The sequence below is a fragment of the Nicotiana tomentosiformis genome, chromosome 3, assembly GCF_000390325.3.
Source record: "Nicotiana tomentosiformis chromosome 3, ASM39032v3, whole genome shotgun sequence".
Taxonomy (NCBI): domain Eukaryota; kingdom Viridiplantae; phylum Streptophyta; class Magnoliopsida; order Solanales; family Solanaceae; genus Nicotiana; species Nicotiana tomentosiformis.
The window spans coordinates 47056086-47070676 of record NC_090814.1 but is presented as its reverse complement, the minus strand read 5'-3'; the positions used below and the strand labels follow the sequence as shown (position 1 = coordinate 47070676).

The 14591-nt window shown below is 42.2% G+C and overlaps 1 protein-coding gene across 1 annotated transcript; it reads right to left on the bottom strand.

Annotated features, from left to right (window-relative positions):
* Positions 1 to 7451: 7451 nt before the first annotated feature.
* Positions 7452 to 7994, bottom strand: LOC138907758 (uncharacterized). The gene has a single exon (XM_070198367.1). It carries the CDS (start codon positions 7992 to 7994, stop codon positions 7452 to 7454), a length of 543 nt encoding a protein of 180 aa, XP_070054468.1.
* Between the last annotated feature and the right edge of the window lie 6597 nt (positions 7995 to 14591).

Sequence of the window (14591 nt, the reverse complement as noted above, 5' to 3'; positions counted from 1 at the left end):
ATCAACAATGAAAGATAATCCATGTATTAACAACTTCAATTAAATGCATACAATATTAAACCCAACAATGAAAGATAAAATATGTAATAACAACTTCAATTAAATGCATGAAAATAAACTCAACAATGAAATATACAACATGTAATAACACCTTCAATTAATGCACGAGAGTAAGTCAACAATGAAAGATATAACATGAGTTAACAACTTCAATTAATGCATATCAGTAACCTAAGAGTCTAAGCGGTCAATTTCCATATATAAGCCCGTGTACACACTCGTCGCCTCATATACACGTCTTTCACACAATTTAAATAGTGCAATTAATCCAAATCCTAAGGGGTATTTCCCCTCACACAAAGTTAGGCAAGATACTTACCTCAATTATGCCAAATCAACACTCAAAAATAGATTTTCCTTTAAAATTCACCTCCGCACGGCTCAAATCTAATAAAATATGACTTAATAATATCAAACAATGCAAGAGAAACCAATTCTAATAGATAAAGTCGTGATCTTTACATAATTTTCCAAAATTCAATAAAAGTCAACCCCGGGCCCGTCCGGTAAAAACCCGAGTCTAAGGGTAGATATTGACTACCCATAACCCCACGAGTTCATATATGTATTTTATTTTCAAATCCAAGTCTAATTCGACTCTCAAATCTTAGATTTTCATTTTCCAAAACATAGATAAAATTCCCCAAATATTTCTCTTAGATTCTCATGATTTAGATGTCAAATCTCATAAATAATCATGTAATATAATGAAAATTGGTTCAAAATCACTTACCCAATAGTTGTATGTGAAAATCCCTTCTCACAATTACCTCCTATCGAGTATAAGGTTCTAAAATGTGATAAATGAAGTTAAGTCCCGAAATCCCTCTATTTTTATCAGCTGTAGAAGTCGCAAATATGATCCAGGGTTCGCAAATACGACCTAGGGTTAACAAATTCAACCCAAGATTCACAAATGTGAAATTGCCATCACAAATGCGGCATCTGATGCACCCAGGGAAAGTAGCAAATGCGACCCTAACATAGCAATTGCGAAGTTAGGTGTAACGACCCGATCGGTCGTTTTGAGAGTTGTAGCACCATTCCCCCATTTACTACTCATTTTGTACTTTATAGTTGTTATGTGACTTGTCGGGTTAGTCGGTTCGGGTCCGGTATGATTTCAGTACGAAATAAGACACTTAGTCTCAAAGTTGAAAGCTTAAGTTGAAATGATTGACCGGATGTTGATCTTTGAGTAAATGACTCCGGGACAGAGTTTTGATGTTTCTGTTAGCTTCGTTAGGTGATTTTGGACTTAGGAGCGTATCCGGATTGTGATTTAGAGGTCCGTAGTGGAATTAGGCTTGAAATGGTGAAAGTTGAATTTTTGGAAAGTTTGACCGGGGGTGGACTTTTTGATATCGGGGTCGGATTCCCATTCCTGAAGTTGGAGTAGGTTCGTGGTGTCATTTGTGACTTGTGTGCAAAATTTTGGGGTCAATCGGATGTGATTTGATAGGTTTCGGCATCATTTGTAGAAATTTGGAGTTTAAAGTTCATTAGGCTTGAATCTATGTGTGATTCATGTTTTTGATGTTGTTCGAGGCGGGTTGAAAGCTCGACTAAGTTCGTATGAGGTGTTAAGACTTGTTAGTATATTTGATTGAGGTCTCGGGGGCCTCGGGGTGATTTCGGATGGTTAACAGATCGAATTGAAGTTTGAGGGAAGTGTTGAAGCTCACCAGCTTCTGGTGTAATCGCACCTGCAGAGTGGGGATCGCAAGTGCGATCTCGCAGAAGCGAGAGGTGAACCACATGTTACACCCCATGTTTTTTTACATAAAAGTACGTCGTAAGTCGATTGATGTAAGCTCAGAAGGAATGAAATCCCTCAACAAGGATAAGGAAGGTTTATCGAAGTCTTAAGTAAGTTAAGTTGAATGAGACTTGGAAAAAACAAATATGATAATGGATACATAAAATATGGCTGCTTGCTTACCGGGATATTGGTTTGAGCTACTTGCTTACCCATCCTACTAGCTTGAGCTACTTAACACATGTCGTGCTATTACATGAGGGTAAGATACGTGTCTAAGTGAATAAGGGCAGCATGTGACACCTATTAATTAACCAAGTAGGTGACAAGTAGGTGTGTCACCTACTTGCTAAAAGGGAAGGCCCAAATTAGTCCACCTAAATGGACATGTGTAGGTTAGCCAAGAGGGCCCTTTTAGGGGCTGAATCAAGTCATATATCCTCATAATATCCAAGTAGTAGAAACATAAAGAGAGCCACGAAATTCTCTCCCAAATTGACCTACTCCAAACTTTCAAGAAGTTGTTGATAATATTCTTCTTCTTTCAATTCAAATTAAAGGGTAATCTCCAATCTTGAAGGATCTGATATGAATCAAGTTAATGGCCATCAAGGGCAATATACTACCATTGTTTCATACCTATAAGATATGATATAGGTAAGAAAATCCTCCCTCCTTCATATATTTGAGTTTATCTAAGTTCTAGCTAGGATGTTTGGTGAAAGACTTGTGAAGTAGGGGCTGGAAATTGAGTTGAAGTTGTTGTGGTATTATGGACTGTTTGGAGTAGTTTCATATTATTATATGGCTGTCACATAAGAGTATTTTTTTGGACATGTTGTGTTTAATCTTATTGGTGCCTTAACTAAGTTGTGGGAGTAAGAATTGATGAAGTAATAATCTGAAAATCAGTTTTTAGTTGTTGTAATTTGTGGACTATTAGGAGTTCATTTTTATGTGGTGTTGTGGATTAAAAATCAGTATGTACAACCTGAGTATATTGTGGTTGTCATTATAGAAGTGTATTCAAGTTCTAGCTAAGTTATAGGGATGGAAAAGCGCAAAGTAGCACTTGGGTGTTGTATGAGATTGAATGGACTGTTTTGGTGATGTATTGTGATGGATATAAGGTTGGATATTGATGTAATATGTTTGTTGATAGTTTGAACATGTTGGTCTTGTTTGTGGATTTGAGGAAAGTGAAAAGAATAAGGGGAGGTGTTGTCCAAAATTTCGTAAATGAGCTAGTCGCTCATTTGTGTTGAGTTCTAGCTTCTGTAAGCTTAACAATGGTCCCTTATTGTTTGTTGTAGATTGAAGTACTAACGGGATGAACCGATGTCATGTGGTTAGGTAAACGACAAAGGTATGTTAAGGCTATCCCTTCTTTCCTTTTGGCATGATCCATATGATACAAACGAAATGAGTAAACGCATAACTTTCATAAATGGCTCTATTCATAGAAGTACTAGGAGTGCCTATGTTCTTGATTCCCCATGTGTTCTATTATTACATTATTTGTTCATGGGTCTAAGAAAAATATGTAAGTTGATAAAGTTTATTTTATGATATTAATCGAAGGAATAATGATTTTATGACATTCCGAGAGATCTTATTGACTTACTTCATTATGCATTGCATTCATTTATACATGTACATTGACCCATGACCAGATGACGTTATATATATATATATATATATATATATATATATATATATATATATATGGGGTATGGAGAAAGGTTACGGTGTTATATACGCACCACCACCCGATCAGTTGGTATAAGTTGATGATTTCCCCTACAGAGGCCGAGATGATATGATGGGATGCCCTCAGAGGCTTGATGATGTTATGTACTCATATACCTATGCATGGTATGAAATTTATACGCATATGCATGGCATTATAAATGTTTCACGATTCACAGAGATATTCAGACTTACATGTTGAGTTCTTTACACTATATTCCTTTCATGCCTTACATACTCGGTACTTTATTTGTACTGACGTCCCTTTTTCCTGGGGAAGCTGTGTTTCATGCCCGCAGGTCCCGATAGACAGGATGACAGTCCTCCTAGTAGGATATCAACTCAGCGGAAGGTGTTGGTTTACTCCACTTGCTCCGGAGTTGCCTATTTGGTTAGTATGATTTAGACATGTATTGATTGGTATGGCTGGGCCCTGTCCCGACCTTTATGACGTTTATGTACTCTTAGAGGCTTGTCGATAGATGTCATGTATATGGATACTTGTATGGCTTTATCGGCCTATGTTTTGAGTGTACAAATGATCATGTCGGCCTTATAGGCTCGTATGTCACGTGTATAAGTTTCTATATCATGTTGGGTCGTCCTATGTCTAGCATTCCCTTATATTTTATTCCAGTTATCTCATGATGGCCCTTTTGGTCCATTCACCTATGATGGTGTGATAAGAAAAATATGTTACGTTGGTACTCGGTTGAGTAAGGCACCGGGCGCCCGTCGCGGCCTTCCGATTTGGGTCGTGACACTGCAGAAGCGGCCAGGGAGGAGGTGAGCAGAGGTCGTAGGTGCGAGGTCATTTCCGCACCTGCGATGCCGCATACGCGGTTGGGTTTACGCAGAAGAGGAGCTGGGCTGGCCTGGGAAGGGCGCAGGTGTGAGGAATTTAGCGCATATGCGAGCCCGCGGGTGCGAGCGAGGCTCCGCATATGCGGAATTGAGAGAGAGGCTTATTTCCGCAAAAGTGGATGGAAGGCCACAGAAGAGGCTCCGCAGGTGCGGATCATGGAGCGCAGGTGCGGGCCTGAGGAATTTAATTGGCTTCCGCAGAAGCGGTTCTGTAGGTGCGAAAAGCCTGGGCAGATTATTAAAACAAGGGTTCGCAAGTTTGGCTTCATTTCAAACATTTCAAGCACGGTTTAGGCAATGTTTGAGAGAGTTTTCGAGGGGATTCTTGAGGTAAGTCCATTGTGCTTATTTTAGATCAATAATATTGCTTCCCCATTGATTTTCCCACTAAGTTGGTGTGTAATTAAAGTGTAAATTGGGAGTTTGAGGTTAGGGATTTGGAGAGTTGATTTTGGGGACGAATTGGTGTCGGATTTTGATAAATTTGGTATGGGTAGACTCGTGGTTGAGTGAGATTTTGGGTTTTGTGACTTTTATCGAATTTTGTGATGTGGGCCCAGGGGCCGGCCTTTGAGCCGATTTTTGACTTTGATTGATAACTTAGTATTTTCTTATGGAGTTGAATTCCTTTAGCCTGTATTGTTTTTATTGCATTGTTTATGGCTAGATTCGGGGAATTCGGAAGCCGTTTCGCGAGGCAAGGGTATATTGGAGTACAGATTTGCTCGGATTGAGGTAAGTAACTGTCACGACCCAAACTAACCCTGTCCTGATGGCGCCTGTCGTGGAACTGGGCAAGCCGACTCATTTCCAAAACAAACCGATATTTTCATTTCAAATAAAAATTCAAGGCTATTTAACATTAAAATCTTCGTAAAGGAGTTCAAATCAAAACAAAAGTGCGGAAAAGAAAAGCCCGACATCGGGGTGTCACTAGTCATGAACATCTACTATAATTTGTCTGATAATATCGAGACTAACATAGTCTGAAAAATAGCTAAATACAACTAAAGGAAGATAAGAGGGAGAAGAGTAGTGTTGCGATCGCCAGGCAGCTACCTTGCTATCCCCGAGAAAATCTGCAACAAGAATAGTCAGCAGCCGCTACCATGTCCAGTTATACCTGGATCGGCACACAAGGTGCAGGGAGTAACGTGAGTACGCCAACTCAGTAAGTAACAACAATAAATAAAGACTGAGCAGTAGTGACGAGCAATAAAGTATATGAAGTTCATATCATGAAATCTCAGTAAAATACCACATGCTTTAAAAATCAGGGTTTGAATCAAAACATCTTGTTTAAACCCAGTTCTAGGAAAATCATTTAAAGATATTTTTCAACAGATTTCAAACAAAGGCTCAATGCAAAGGTGAGCAAAAATGATGAAATCATAAACAGCCCCTCGGGCAAAACATCACTCATATACAGCCCCTCGGGCAAACCTCACAGTCACTCGTATACAACCTTGGGCATACCTCACAATCACTCGTAAACAGCCCCTCAGGCATACCTTACCATCACTCATGCCTCCCAGTCACTCGGCACTCGACACTCGCACACAGTAGGCACCTGCGCTCACTGGGGGTGTGTACAGACTCCAGAGGGGCTCCTTCAGCCCAAGCGTTATATCAAGCCAAATCATGGCATAAATCAATCAGGCCCTCGGCCTATATCAAACATGCTGCGGCGTACAGCCCAATCCCATAAATATCCTCACAAATCAGGCCCTCGGCCTCACTCAGTCGTAAACCTCTCCAGCCACTCGGGCTCTCAGTAAAACAATAGAGTACTCAGCCCAAAACAACATTTGTATGCATCAAAACTGAGTTATGCAGTAAACAGGTATAACCATTACTGAGTATAGATTTTCAATCGAAAACAGTGAGAGGATAATAAGAAGAAGGCCCCTAAGGGTCCAAACAGCACTGGCACAAGGTCCAAACATGGCATTCCGCCCAATTTATAGAAACTCATTTCTAAAACTCATAATTATCATATAGTTTCAACAAAATATGCAACTTTACATTTGCTACGGTCCCTCAAATCCTTAAATTAAACTCTCCAAAATCCCAAGCCCTAACCCCTCATTTTCACCCCTAATTTCCACTAATTACATGATTAAACAATGGAAAATCACCATAAATACGAGTATTAGGGCTCAAGCAACTTACCTCAATGAAAACCCCCTTGAATCCCTCTTCAAATCACTCCCAAAAACTCCAAAACCGACTGAAAACGGTGAAGAATGAACCAAAATTTGCGAAGTCTCCTTTATACTTTCTGCCCAGGCCTTTCGCACCTGCGGCCTATTTTCCGCGCCTACGGGACCGCACCTGCATTCAACATCCTCGCACCTGCGAGAATCACTTAAACTCTCAGCCTCCGCACCTGCGGCTAGGTCTCGCACCTGCGGTCTCGCAGATGCGGCCAAGCCTTCGCACCTGCGGTTTAGCCTTAGCCTCCTATTTTCCGCATTTGCGCTCCAAATCCCGCGCCTACGGAAGCGCACCTATGCGCTCATACTCCGTTTCTGCGAAAATTGACCAACATTCTCTTCTCCGCATCTGCGCCCCAGGTCTCACACCTGCGGGCTCGTAGATGCGACCACTATCTCGCACCTGCGTATCCTGCCTAGCCCAGCACTGTCCGCACCTGCAAACTTCCCAAGTGCACCTGCGGCCTCGCACCTGCGACTCCCATTCCGCAGGTGCGGAAACACCAGCAGAATTCACACCAGCAGCTCTCAAAAACCAATAACCAATCTGTCGACCATCCGAAATACACTCGAGGCCCTTGGGACCTCAAACAAAAATACCAACAAGTCATATATCAACATATCATCATTTTGATGTTGTTATGTGTTATTTAAGGCCTCGAGTAGGTCCGTATTGTGTTTTGGGACTTGTTGGTCTGTTCGAACGGGGTCCCGAGGGGCTCGGGTATTTTAGGGATCTAATGGTCATCGTCCTCATATGTTCCCTATTTCTTCGATTAAGTCGAGGCTGGCAGCTGTGGTTGCTATTTAGCTTCCTGTTTTCCTTTGGACTCTGATCCTTTTGTTGACAAAAGTGTCGATATTGGTATCACTTTGTCGACCGCGAACATATCTTTGGCAGTGTTTTGTTCCCCGTACACCGTTTTTATTCTATCCGGTATTGTGAACTTCAGCATTTGGTGAAGTGTTGAAGGGACTGCCCTCATATTATGAATCCAGGGTCTTCCGAACAGGGCGTTATATCTCATATCGCCTTCGATCACATGGTACTTGGTTTCTTGAATAGTCCCAGCTATATTCACTGGTAAAATGATTTCTCCTTTAGTCGTTTCGCTTGCCATGTTGAAACCATTGAGAACTTGAGCTGCCGGCAGGATCTGATCTTGTAGGCCGAGATTCTCCACAACCCTTGATCGAATAATATTGGCCGAGCTTCCTGGATCAATTAAAACACATTTAACCTGAATTGTATTCACAAGGATAGAGATTACCCAATGCATCATTGTGGGGTTGTGAGATCCCTTGTGCTTCCTCATCCTTGAATGATAAAGTGCCTTCTTGTACATAGTCTCAAGTTCGTTTTTCCTTGGTGATAGATACCTTAGTGCATTTGAAAACAGGCCCTTGTGGAATATCGATCCCACCAACGATCATGTGAATCACGTGATGTGGTTTTTTCTGTTCGTTTTTCCTGTTTGCATCCCTATCTCTAAAATGATTTTTAGCTCGGTCGCTCAAGAACTCTCGAAGGTGACCCTCGTTGAATAGACGGGCTACCTCCTCCCTTAGTTGTCTGCAGTCTTCGGTTCTGTGACCATGTGTACCATGGTATTTACATATTTGATTGGGGTTCCTTTTGGATGGATCGGTCTGTAGGGGCCTGGGCCATCTAGTATCTTTGATTCTCCCAATGGCTGACACAATACCTGATGTGTCGATGCTGAAGTTGTATTCTAATAATCGTGGTGCCTCTGTGGGATCGGCCCGTTTATCGAAACCGTTTTTGCTCATGAGCCCTTGAGAACTCTGTCCTCGATCGTTCCTTAGATCATTTCGGATGGGATTGTGTCCTGGGCCGCTATTTCTACGATCTGCATTGTATGGTTGATATCGGTCTTTGTTCGACCGAGGTTCTCTGTCGATATCTCTCTGAGTTTTTCCAACGTGCCTGATCGGATAAGAGGAACTGGAAGGGGTCCCTAATTGATCATCCTCGACCCTGATTTTCGACTGGTATCGATTATGTACATCGGCCCAGGTTACTGCTGGGTATTCGATGAAATTCTGCTTTAGCTGTCATAAGGCCACCGAACTCCGATCGTTCAAACATTGAGTAAAAGCTTGAACAGCCTAATCGTTTGTGACTGGTGGTAGTTCCACGCGTTCCATATGGAACCGAGATATGAACTCCCTCAATATTTCGTTATCTTTCTATTTTACCTTGAAGAGGTCCGACTTCCTAGTCGCAACCTTTATTACTCCAGCGTGTGCCTTTACGAAAGAGTTTGCAAGCATGGCAAAGGAATCGATGGAATTAGGTGGCAGATTGTGATACCATATCATTGCCCCCTTCGATAGAGTTTCTCCAAATTTCTTTAGTAGAACTGATTCGATCTCATAATCTTCTAAATAATTTCCTTTAATCGCACATGTATAGGAGGTGACATGCTCATTTGGATCGGTGGTCCCATTGTACTTGGGGATTTTCGAAAGGAAAATTCTAATTACAGAAGGAAAATCCATGATTAATTAAACAACCGGTCTTGATTCGATCCGTTCAGAGATTTCTGCCGTGATCTTCGACCAGTCGCAGGTATCTCGCTATTCCGTTATTACGCTATCCTCAGTATTGCTCGATGCTTGTCTCGTTTGGTCTCGATTGCCGTCGGCCTCGATCTTGGTAGGTGCCTCGAATCTTGATCTCGGTACCTTGTCTTTGTGCCTCTATCCAATCCACTTCGGAGTCATCCTTCGATGCAAACTCTCGGTCTCAGTGAAACAGTAAAATCGCGTGGGCCCGATTTTAATCGTATACAATAATACACAAGGACCAAAAGATACACGACCCCGAAATGAAGTGTGACTCACCAAGTCAGCTGGGAAGAGGGTGTACCGCTATCACTGATCAAAGCCGCCTGCTGTGGAACCACCTGCATCCATTAAAAATGCAGCGCTCCCGGCAAAAGGGACATTAGTATAAATATGGAACGGTACTAGTACGAATGACTAAACACCCTCTCAATAGAACGAGTAATAAAACAAGGAAGAACAATCATAGAGTCAATGGGAGCCTCAAACAATGCCAAGACATCAAGTTGGGAGCAAGATAAGATTTCATGTAAATTACATTATTTTAGGTTTGGAGATCTTTAGCACCGATATACCACCATGACTTTAGCACGGAGTCCGATCACGGCCCGATCAGCTAGGCCGAATCACCCAAAGACTTTAACCACAATCACAATCACTATCACTAACAAGCTCTAAATCATTATCTCAATCACAATCTCAAGCACAATCACCACCATGTGTGCGGCATGGCATCCGATCTGGACCCGACCGACTAGGCCGTCTCACCACAATGCCGTGTGGATCGACATCACCCTTTGATAGCAATGATCTCATCCCATTTAAGGGGAATAATCTCATCACATCAATCGCATCCCAAATAAGGGAAAAATCACATACACACCTACGCCGACACGTGTAATTTTGGGGTTAGGTCATTTCAACCTACTCCGACTCGGTGACTAACGATACTCCCAAATATTTATTATATAAAGGACTTTCAGCTCATTTCATAGTCGTTTACTCATCTTTTCACTTTATTCGCACTAGTGGCCCAAAATGTAATATCATTCTTGGCACGTTGGCCGTATTTCATATTTCTTGATCACCCCTTTAATTTTTCAAACATCGGCATGGATTATCAACAACAAGGAATTTTTAATCAAGGACTTTAAGTACACATATGAGCAAATAAGAGTCTTAGGCACATTGGGTTTTCTTCCACAACCTGGCATAATAATTAGCATTTGAGACATAATTGAATTCATAATATTTCGACACATGGTCACATTTGAATACAATCTCGAAGAATAACACAATATGATAAGAGCATTCGGAATACATTTTGAACATATAACTTTCGACAGAGAGTTATTCAGAATAGTCAAGTTTATAAGAAAAAACTCATAACATGAGACATAAGAGCTTGAGCCAATCATAACTACAACTTACGAGGATATCATGGATTCGATTCTACAAGAGCAGTTTGTCAGAGAACCCCAGAAACCAAACCTAACAACATATACATAATCCAACGACACAACATAACATGAAAACTACACCAGTCGTGGCCTCATGAGCAATATATTACCAAAAAGGATCACCCTTAACATTAACTGTACAAGTGAAACATAATTCACACAAGGTAAACTCTTAACATTTTCATAGAACACAACTTCACAAATACATAGTTATTCAAACAAATGAGGGTACTTCTTTTTCATTTCTTTCTCAGCCTTCCAAGTGGCCTCTTCGACCTGTTGGTTTTTCCATAGCACTTTCACGGAGGCAATCTCTTTATTTCTCAGCTTACGGACTTGTCTATCAAGAATGGCAACTGGAATCTCTTCATAAGTCAATTTCTCATTAACTTCAATAGTCTCAACAGGAATAATATGCGACGGATCTCCAACCACCTTCTTCAACATGGATACGTGAAACACTGGGTGCACTAAAGACATCTCTGGAGGGAGTTCAAGGTTGTAAGCCACCCGACCAATCCTCTAAATGATTCTGTACGGTCCAACGTACCTCAAACTCAACCTCCCTTTCTTACCAAACCGCATTATACCTTTCATGGGGGAAACCTTCAAGAATACCCAATCATCCTCCTTGAACTCCAAATCCCTGCGATGCACATCCGAATAGGACTTCTGAGGACTCTGGGTAGTTCTCAACCGTTCTGTAATGATCTTAAGCGCGCAACATATCCTCGAGCTTCTGAATAGTCCGTTATGCCTTCCCATCGGTTTATGGATGGAAGGATGTACTAAGATATACCTGATTACCCAAACCTTGATGAAATTTCTTCAAACAATTAGCCGTGAACTATGCCCCTCGATCTGAGATAAAAAAAACTAGAGTGTCGTGCAACCTGATTATGTCCTTGATATACAACTGAGCATAATATTATACTGTGTTGGTAACCTTAACAGGTAATAAGTGTGTTGATTTCGTGAGTCGATCCACAATCACCCAAATCAAGTCGAACTTGCGAGGCGTGCGAGGTAGTCCAACCACAAAGTTCATATTGATCATCTCCCATTTCTACATCAGAATTTCTATGTTCTGTGCCAACCCACCGGACCTTTGGTGTTCGACCTTCACTTGCTGACAATTTGGATATCTTGCCACAAAGTCCGCTACATTCCACTTCATATCATTCCACCAGTAGACTTCCTTAAGGTCATGGTACATCTTTGTAGAGCCCGGGTGCACGGGATACCTAGAATTGTGAGCCTCGATCATGATTCTTTCCCGAAGACCATCTACATTTGGAACACATAACCGCCCTTGGTACCTTAGTGTACCATCATCCATTCCAAGAGAAAAAGTCGTGGTCTTATGTTTATGTAACCCTTCTTTCAACTGCACCAACAATGGATTGTTGTATTGCTTCTCCTTGACTTCCACAACAAGCAATGATTCAGCCCTATTTTGCACAATCACCCCTCCTTCACTGGAGTTCGCAAGGCGAACTCCCAAACTAGCCAACCGATGAAACTCCTTGGCCAACAGCCTTTGATATGCCTCTAAGTGAGCCAAACTACCCATAGATTTCCGGCTAAGAGCATCTGCCACAACATTAGCCTTCCCAAGATGATATAGAATATTGATGTAGTAATCCTTGAGTAACTCAAGCCATCTTCTCTGCCTCAGATTCAATTCCTTCTGCTTGAAAATATATTGAAGGCTCTTACGGTCCGTGAATATATCCACACGGACCCCATACAAATAATGACGCCAAATCTTCAATGCAAATACCACTGCTGCAAGTTCTAAGTGATGTGTTGGATAGTTCTTTTTATGATTCTTGAGTTGCCTAGAAGCATAAGCTATCACCTTGCCATGTTGCATTAATACACACCCAAGTACGATCCTTGAAGCATCACAATATACCACAAACCCATTTGTACCCTTTGGTAGGGTCAACACCGGTGCCGTAGTCAATATTGATTTCAACTCTTGGAAGCTCTTTTCACAAGTATCTGACCATTGGAACTTAACCGCCTTCTGCGTCAATTTAGTCAACGGAGAGGCAAGAGTAGAGAACCTCTCCACAAACTTCCTGTAATACCCAGTTAAGCCCAAGAAACTGTGAATCTCTGTTGGAGTTGTAGGTCTAGGCTAATTTTTCACCGTTGCAATCTTCTGAGGGTCAACCTTAATTCCTTCTCGGGAGACGACATGTCCCAAGAATGTGGCGGATTCAAGCCAAAATTCACACTTCGAAAACTTTGCATACAACTTGTGCTGATAGAGTGTCTGCAGAACTGCCCTGAGATGATCGGCGTGGTCCTCTACTTCGTGAATATACTAGAATAACATCAATGAATACTATCACAAAGTAGTCAAGAAAAGGCTTGAAGACTCGATTCATAAGATCCATGAAACATGCTGGGACATTTGTTAGCCCAAAAGACATCACCAGGAACTCAAAGTGCCCATACCGGGTCCTGAAAGTTGTTTTCGGAATATCCTGCTCTCTGATCTTCAATTGGTGATACCAAGATCTTAAATTAATTTTGGAGAAGTACTTAGCACCCTGCAATTGTTCAAACAGGTCATCTATCCTTAGTAGTAGGAACTTATTCTTGATCGTGACCTTGTTGAGCTGCCTATTGCCAATACATATTCTCCGTGACCCATCCTTCTTCCTTACAAAGAGGACCGGTGCGCCCCAAGGCGACATACTCGGCCGGATGAAGCCCTTCTCTAGCAAATCCTTCAATTGTTCCTTTAGCTCCTTCAATTTTGCCGGTGCTATTTTATAGAGGTTGCGTGCCTGGCATCATATCAATCTCAAAATCAAATTCCCTGTCTAGTGGGATCCCAGGGAGCTCATCAAGAAAGACCTCCGAAAATTCATTCACCACTAGCACGGACTCAAGTATAGGTGCCTCAGCATCTGTGTTTGTAACCCAGACCAAATAATAAATACACCCCTTGTTGATCATCTTCGTGGTCTTAATGTAAGAAATAAACCTACCATTCGGCACCACATCATCCCCTTCCATTCAATAACTAGCTCATTTGGAAATTCAAACCGAATTGTTCTGGTTCGGCAATCAAGCTTAGCAAAACATGAATAAAGCCAGTCCATCCCCATTATTACATCAAAATCAACCATCCCCAATTCAATGAGATCGGCCATGGTGTCCCGACCATGCACCATGACAACATAATCCCTATAAACCCTCGCGACCACAATAGACTCACCAACCAGAGTAGATACAGAAATCGGCTCATGAAGTTGTTCTGGTTCTATCCCAAATTCCATAGCAACATAAGGAGTGACATAGGACAAAGTGGAACCGAGATAAATAAGGGCATATACATCATGAGATTGGACAGTCAATACGCCTATGACAACATCTGGAGAAGCCTCTGAACTCGGGTGACCCTTCATAGCATAGAAACGGATGGGTCCTCCCGTCTGTGTACCACTCCTAGTTGCACCACCCCCTGTGGGTGCTGGAGTGCCTCGAGCTGGAGGAGGTGTTGCGGATGTAATAACTGCATAACTAGCTGGCTGTGACGTACCCCTGCCCTCACCCTAGCAGGACGAACGATAATCCCTTTGAATGTGGCCTCTCAACGTGCACCCGTAGCATATGGGTAAGTCCATGTAGCAGATCCCTAAGTGCATCTTCCCACGCCTAGGGCATGGGGTCCTCCTCTGCTGCTGGAATCTTCCACCAGGCCGACCCTGCTGGTAAGATTCCCTACTACCCTGACCGGGCCTAAAACGGCTCCACTACTGCTGACTGGGGCCCTGATGGTTGTACACTGACTGAATACTAAGCAAAGGACTGGAATGGCCTTGATGACCCTCCCCTAAATGCCGACCTACCACCACCACTACCAGAAGAACC